At 59.7% G+C, this 8,030-nt stretch overlaps 2 protein-coding genes across 2 annotated transcripts; both read right to left on the bottom strand.

The window, feature by feature from the left end:
• Positions 1-149: 149 nt before the first annotated feature.
• SDRG_14967 (hypothetical protein) lies at positions 150-1,379 on the bottom strand (the record flags this gene model as incomplete). Its single annotated transcript, XM_008621129.1, has 3 exons — positions 150-576; positions 628-943; positions 992-1,379. 3 exons carry the CDS (start codon positions 1,377-1,379, stop codon positions 150-152), a joined length of 1,131 nt encoding a protein of 376 aa, XP_008619351.1.
• A 1,474-nt stretch (positions 1,380-2,853) lies between these two features.
• On the bottom strand, positions 2,854-6,717 carry SDRG_14968 (hypothetical protein; the record flags this gene model as incomplete). The annotated part of the gene is made up of 4 exons (XM_008621130.1): positions 2,854-5,313; positions 5,377-5,678; positions 5,734-5,951; positions 6,005-6,717. 4 exons carry the CDS (start codon positions 6,715-6,717, stop codon positions 2,854-2,856), a joined length of 3,693 nt encoding a protein of 1,230 aa, XP_008619352.1.
• Positions 6,718-8,030: the final 1,313 nt, after the last annotated feature.

The raw sequence follows: 8,030 nt of genomic DNA on the forward strand, positions 1-8,030 counted from the left end.
CCAAAGTGGCCTCGGCGAGACCGTAGCCGCAGCCGTACGTCTTGGGGTTGAAGCCAGCCGGTGCGAACGTCTCGGTGAACGCGTTGAGCGACTCGATGCGAATCGGCTCGGCAGCGCACAAACTCTGGCGTAGATGGCGCAAATCAAGTTCAGCTGCTTGGGCCTTGGTCGTCTTGCGGGCCGCCAGGGCGTAGCCAAAGTTGGGCGCGCAGATCTGCGTGGCCTTGTACTTGGAAGCCGTACGCATCCAAAGAGCAGGATCCTTGATGAACGAGAGTGGCGACATCGACACACACCGAGCGCCTGGACAAGTGCAATGTCAGAAAGGCCAAGTGCAAAGTGGGATCGAAGTGCGTACCAGTCGAGGCTGGTGCGAGAATAAACACGACGAGACCCATGTCGTGGTACGATGGAACCCACGAGACCATCGTGTCAGTCTCGCGAATCGCGACCCAGACCTTGAGCTGGGCGTTGACGTTGCCGTAGGAGACCATGACGGCCTTGGGCTCGGACGTCGAGCCGGACGAGTACTGGAAGAAGGCCAAGTCGTCAAACGAACACTCGACGTCAGTATAGCTAAGCAATGCAACCCATGAGCTTGTGGCACGTTGGACAGAGGCGTCTTACCACATGTCCATGTCTTCAGCAATGGCGTCGGTCGAAAACCACTGAATGTCCTTGGGCCACGTGACCGAGCCAGAGAAGAAGCTCTTGGCGGTCGCGAGCTGCGTCGCCATGTAATACGTGCGGTTGGTCAGAATAACCTTGGCGCCCGAATCAACAACCATGCGGTTAAACTTGGGAAGATCCTTGGTGAGCGTGCCCGGGTACGGCGGGTAGACGGGCACGGCCGTCGCACCGGCGTAGAGGCAACCCCAAAAGCCCATGGCAAAGTCCAGGCCCGGAGGATACGCGAGCATGACACGGTCGCCCTTCTTCAGATCTAAACAATCATAAGTCTCCAGCTTCGAGAAGCAAGTGTGTTGCGTACTGGCATCTTGCTGCAAGGTAGCAGCGACGCGGCGGGCGGCGCGGTCGAGGTCGCCAAACGTAAGGTTGACGCTTTCCCGGCCATAGTCGTCGAGGAATGTGTAGACGACCTTGTTGGGGGTCGAGCGAGCCCGCTGCTTGAGGAGTTCGACAATGGTTAGATCCTCAAAGGTGGCCGGCGTCCGCGAGCCGTGATGGGACCGCTCTTGTAAAAACGCCTTGGTGGGAGATGCAGGCTTCGACTTGTCGTCGGCCGCCCACATGTCGTCGACGGGCTCGAAGCTACCAGCAATGGCCGGCGACGGCGACGGCTGCAGCAGCCCGAGGAGCATCGAGAGGAAGGCGATGGCTGCGAGCTTGATCGCGTCCAGAATCACCATCGGCTTCATGGCTGATGTGTACTGCGCGGCGTAAAAACGGAAATGAATGCACCGGACGACGACTTTGCACTCTTGTTTTTTGCGACTAGCGACAGGCGAAACCATATCCATCGACGGCGGGTCGCCATACCGAATCGCCGCACATCTATTTGATAACGGACTCGACGCCGCGTGCCCATAGCAAACCACGTTGCGCGACTCGAACCAGATGGTTGTCATTTCGAGTGAAGAGGGAGGGGCAATGTGCGCCGCGCAGCAGCAGGTCGCTCACCGATACTACGCCTTGGTGCGGAAAATTTTCGACGGGGTCGAGCACAACGATACATATATTTGTACAAAACGCTCGACTAATGGTTCACGCCGACAGAAAAGAGCGGTACTCTGGCGAAGGCGGAAGGTGACGGTGTCGAGACGCGTCGTCCCTCCTATTGCCATCACATAGATCTTGCAGCCCATCACTGGGACGTTTGGCAGTAATGGTATGTCTTTCGGGTGGGAGGGCGGACCTCTAGCAGACCGCCAACATTCGTGGCGCCAATGCATGCGCTGGCTTCAAAATTTGGCCGCGTCATCCGCCTCGACGTCGTCTGGGGATCGACGGCGCAAATCCCACATGCACTTACGTGGCGTCTACCGTCGTCCACCCGCGGCTTTCTCGCCACCAATACAGTTTGTAAGATAAATGTCGTAGGAAGAACTCAAAGAACAAACCCACCCGGTTGGTTCAAAACGTTATGTGGAGTATGCACCACCCGCGACACGTGCTGCAAAGCCAAGGACGACAAGGAAAGGGCGTCCGATCCATGTCGTCGATGGATCCTTGAGGCAAGGACATCCATCGTAGGAGATTGAGAAACGTAACCAAAATGTAATCCAAGTGGGGTCTCGAGCAAAGTGCAAACGACGTGGCGGATACGACGACGTTTCTGATGCGGCCTGTCTACCAGCGCCAAGAATGTAGGTATTTCATAGCCAATCAAACGCCGTCATTTCAAATCTGATTGGCGGTTTCGGCGCCGAAGCGCCATTGCGATCTTCCGACGCCAGCGACCGACAAGAGACGGCTCTGTTCCTTGTTGTTCTCGCTTCCGACACGGTCAGAGGAGGGTTAATTGAGCAGTACTAGTAGCGTCCGATATTTGGGCTATTTGTATTCGCTTCGCCACCCCGTTCCCTTACCTGGTATCTACTTTGGCGAGTAGCACCCTGTGTAGCACCGACGTATCCATGGCGCTGCGCAGGACCGCCGATACAAAAACAAGACGGTGCCACCTCCATGGATGCATCCTCCTTCGCCTACTAGTACGTCAGTGCAGCCGGCGTGTCAATGCAGCCGACTAGTGCTGTAGCGTTACTACGACGAGCTTTTCCACCAAGAAAATAAACATGCGAGTCCACAAGATGCGACTATTTATGTGCAAAATGCATTTGATTCACACACTGGAACGTGAAACTACTAACCTAACCTATTTTGGCTTTTCCTCTAAACGGCGGGGGCATCGACATCTTCGACATCTTCGACGACGGCGACCTTGGCCTCGACGACAGCAGACTCTGTGCGCAGACTGTCCATGATGCGGACCAGCGCCTGCACGGTGCGACTGAGGTCGGCTTCGGTGTGCAAGTACGAGATGAAGAAGCGCAGTCGGCACTTGCCCTCCTCGACGGCCGGGTGCACGATCGGCTTGACGTTGATCTTCTCTTCGTCGCTCAGCCGCATCGAGAGACGCACCGTCTCGACCGTCCCGCCAATGTACACGACCACCACGCACGCGCCACGGACGTTCGTGCCCACGTCGAGCTTGGCCGCCACGCACGCGTCGTAAAAGAACGCGCTGAGTTCCTGGAGACGCACCGACCGCTGCGGCTCGTCGCCCATGAGCTGGACGGCCTTGAGCGCCGCGCCGGCGTTGGCCGGACCGAGGCCCACCGAGTAGACAAAGCCACCCGCAGAGTACTTGAGGTAGTCGACCACGGTCTTGGTGGCGAGGATAAAGCCGCCCACAGACCCGAGCGACTTGCTCATCGTGCCCATGCGCACGTCGACGTCGGTGGTCGGCACGTCAAAGTACTCGCACATGCCCTTGCCCGTCTGGCCCATCGTGCCGAACGAGTGCGCTTCGTCCACAAACAGAATGGCCTTGTGCTGCTTCTTGAGCGCGACAAACGCCGGCAGATTCGGCACGTCGCCGTCCATCGAGTACACGCCCTCGATCACGATCAGCACGCGCCGGTACTTGTGCCGGACCGACTTGAGGATGCGCTCGGCGGCGGCCACGTCATTGTGCGGGAACGCCAGGATCGTCGCGCCACTGAGGCGCTGGCCGTTCACGCAGCTGTTGTGGTTGAGGATGTCGCACAGAATGAGGTCGCCCTTGCCGACAAGCGCCGCGATCGTCGTCACGTTGGTGACCCAGCCGCCCACAAACAGCACGGACGCCTCGGCGTCAAAGTGCTTGCACAAGGCGGCCTCGAGCTGCGTGTTGATGATGTTTTGGCCCACGATCGGCGACGAGCTCATGCCCGTGCCGTACGTGTCGATGGCGTCCTTGGAGGCCTGCGCCGTCGCGGGGTGCGACGCGTACCCGAGGTAGTTGTACGTGTTGAAGTTGAGCTGCTTCTTCTTCTCGGCCGTGAGCACGTCCAAGTACGGCAGCACGAGACCGGCGTCCGTGAGCTCGCTCAGCTGACCGCGGAGGTGCTGGACCTCGGGGAAGCATTCGAAATCGTAGCACTCGGCCTTGATCTCGCCGTTCTCGTCGACGTACGAGCCTTCGGGGAGCGTCGACTCTTGCGTCTCGAGCTCGCCGGTGGCGAGACCCGGAGCGTTGGCGAGCTTGACCGGCGTATCAAACTGGAAAAAGGCCGACGGCGGCACGACGCAGCCGAGGAACTCGCCGAGCTCGGCGCTGAGACCGACAATGGCCACCGAGTCCATGCCAACGCAGGCCCACGGCGTGTCGGCGTCGATGGTCGGCGCCTTGGCCGACGACGTCTCGTACTCGTCGCTGCTGTCGCTGGTTTCCTGGGCGAGGCGCTCGAGCAACCACGCCACAATCTCTTCCGGGGTCTTGACAACGGCCGGCGTCTTGACAACGTCGGCAGCTTCGGCAGCCGGCGCAGTGTCGGGCTCGACCACTACGGCCACCGGAACCGCCTTGGGACGGCTCTCGATGACGCCCTTGTGGATGTACTGGGCGGCGAGCGTGTTGTCTTCAAACTTGGCCTTGGTGCCGCGACGCTGGATCTTGCCGCTCGTCGTCTTGGGGATGCTGCGAGGACGCAAGAGGACGATCGAGGCGCAACGGAGCTGGTGTTCCGACAGCACCGACGTCGCAATGGCGTTGGCGATGGCGCGGAGCTTGTCCTGGTCCTTCTTGAGGTCCGAGCGCATCTCAGCAACCACAACGAGAGCTTCTTCTTGGTTGGACGTCTCGATCGAAAAGGCAGCGACACAGCCAGGGCGAACCTCGTCGTGGGCCAGCTCGGTCGTGCGCTCGACGTCTTGCGGACACACGTTGCGACCGCGGATGATGATCAAATCCTTGAGACGGCTCGTGACGTACATGACGTCGCCGTCAAAGAAACCCATGTCACCCGACCGCAAGTAGTGGTTCTCGGGCGTGTCGGCCGTGCCGCGAACGGTCGCCTGGAACTGCTCCTTCGTGTACTGCTCGCGGTTCCAGTAGCCCTTGGTGACGCTCTCGCCTTGGATCCAGATCTCGCCGACGCGGCAGTCGGGCAGCTGTTCGCGCGTCTCGGGGTCGACGATGATGACCTTGAAGGTCGGGCGGAGCGTGCCGCAGCCGACAAGCGTCATCGTGTCAACGGCCGGGTGGTCGGCAGATGCGCGCTGAGCCTTCTTGTGCTGCTCGAGGGCGTTCTTCTTGGCGACAAAGACGACGGGCTCCTTGGGGTTGTACGGGTCGGGGCCAGTCGCAGCCTAGAGATATGTCACAATGAGAATTCCCGCCCAATAAGAAAATAAGAAAAATGAGAATCGTACCAAAGTGGCCTCGGCGAGACCGTAGCCGCAGCCGTACGTCTTGGGGTTGAAGCCAGCCGGTGCGAACGTCTCGGTGAACGCGTTGAGCGACTCGATGCGAATCGGCTCGGCGGCGCAGAGGCATTGCCGAAGGTGCGTCAGGTCGAGGTCAGCGACCTGCTTCTTTGTCGTCTTGCGGGCCGCGAGGGCGTAGCCAAAGTTGGGCGCGCAGATCTGCGTGGCCTTGTACTTGGAGGCCGTACGCATCCAGAGCGACGGGTCCTTGATGAACGAGAGTGGCGACATCGACACACACCGAGCGCCTGGACAAGTGCAATGTCAGAAAGGCCAAGTGCAAAGTGGGATCAAAGAGCGTACCAGTCGAGGCTGGTGCGAGAATAAACACGACGAGACCCATGTCGTGGTACGACGGAACCCACGAGACCATCGTGTCAGTCTCGCGAATAGCAACCCAGACCTTGAGCTGGGCGTTGACGTTGCCGTACGACACCATGACGGCCTTGGGCTCGGACGTCGAGCCAGACGAGTACTGGAAGAAGGCCAAATCGTCAAACGAGCACTCGACGTCAGTGTAGCTACACACATTGATGCATGAGATATTGCAACAGCCAGCGCAATTGGAGCATACAATTCGGCCATTGAGTCAGCCACGGCGTCCGAGGACACCCAGCTGACGTCCTTGGGCCACGAGACGGCATCGTTGGTGAAGAAGTTCTTGGCCGTCGCGAGCTGCGTCGCCATGTAGTACGCACGGTTGGTCAAAATAACCTTGGCGCCCGAGTCGGCAACCATGCGGTTAAACTTGGGCAGGTCCTTGGCGAGCGTGCCCGGGTACGGCGGGTAGACGGGCACGGCCGTCGCACCGGCGTAGAGGCAACCCCAAAAGCCCAGCGCGAAATCCAGGCCCGGAGGATACGCGAGCATGACGCGGTCGCCCTTTTGGAGGTTCGCGTCCTTCTGCAGCGTGGCTGCGACGCCGCGGGCCGCGCGGTCAATGTCGCCAAAGGTGAGGTTGACGCTTTCGCGCCCACGGTCGTCGAGGAACGTGTAGACGACCTTGTCGGGCATGTCGATGGCCCGCTGCTTCATGAGCTCGGCGATCGAGAGCTCATGGTAGGCGGCGGTCTTGACGCTGTTGACGCGGGCGCGCTTGGCGTCGTGGAGCGGCTCGTCCGTCACGTCGCCCGAGACCGTCGGCTTGAGCATCGGCTTGGGCGGGCAGCGCGGGCTGCTCTCAAACTTGCGCTTGCGCGTGCAGAAGAAAGCAGTCGCGCCGACTGTGACAGCCGCGGCGACGGCGGCAGCGCTCGCCGGGTCCAGCGCGATCGCCAAGGCGTCCATCGTGCAGTCAATTGCGAGGCAAGAGGGAAAGTGGTTGCAAAATTATTGCATCCCCGAAAGCGTCACCAGGTGGCGAGTAGAAAACCCGGCGTTGGCACATGGAAAGGACGGAAGACATGGGCGTTACTCACATTGGCCACGGTACAGAGCACACGCCGGGCCACCGCGGGGTGGCTGCAACGACGCGCCCATAACGTACATAGCAATTTGAGAGCTTGCAACGTCCATGATGCCGTCGCCAAAGCCCGCGACTTGGTCCCTTCCGGGACCCGAGGCGAAAATTACGACGACAGCGATGGGTCGTGTCGCTCCTCCAGAAGATCACGGCCAGCGATGCCGGGTGGCATACAAACCACAAGTCACAGCGGGTGGTGCTCACGCAGTAACTTCATTTTGGCTCGCGAGACCAGACCAGCAGGTTTTAGCCGATGGTTGCCAAAAAGGGGTACCGCCCTGTCCGCACGACGCGTCCTGCCAGCGTTTTGCACGACCCTCCATGTCGATCGATCGACTCGTGTCGACTGCATACGTCGTAAACACGCTTGCGATATGCGAGCTAGCACTGTGGCGTCGTCCGAGCTCGTGCGTGGGGCTTGGGGCGAATGTACTCTTTTAGGCGAATTCCACGCGCGCGGTGCAAAGACGGCACGTTCCCAGAACAAAACCACCTTTTCTGTCACGCAGCAACGAAGGGAACCACGTTATGTCGTACAACGCGAAGCGAATCTTACGACGTGGCGCGCTGCCAGCAATGTGCTAAGAACGTAGCGAGCGCGGTTTCCAGTGTTCCCGTGGCAACAACTTGTACATTGGTTCTAGTTGGTACGTACATGAGTCGAGTCGTTCCGTCGTCGTAGACAGGCCATCGCGGGTGGGTGGTCATTGACAAGCTTGGACTTACAACTGGTGGCGGGTAGAGAGCACGGCATACGATCTGCCAATCGCGTCGAGAGGCCCGTGCGACATGGTCGCTTGACGTAGATGGTGTCACCCGCCACGACCTCTGCGATCAACCTCCGACACCAATTCCGGCGCAACATGATAACGTTAGGTGCCTCATTTCGTAGCAAGGTGCAGCTTCCGTCGACTCGACGTCGCACGCCGCCATCGTCAACGCTCAATGAACTTCGGAGCTAATACAGGATGATTGACTTCCATTTTATGACGTCGTGGTGCGCAGACTGTCCATGATGCGGACAAGCGCCTGCACGGTGCGAATGAGGTCGGCTTCGGTGTGCAAGTACGAGATGAAGAAGCGCAGTCGGCACTTGCCCTCCTCGACGGCCGGGTGCACGATCGGCTTGACGTTGATC

This window comes from Saprolegnia diclina (genome assembly GCF_000281045.1).
Source record: "Saprolegnia diclina VS20 unplaced genomic scaffold supercont1.81, whole genome shotgun sequence".
NCBI lineage: Eukaryota > Oomycota > Saprolegniomycetes > Saprolegniales > Saprolegniaceae > Saprolegnia > Saprolegnia diclina.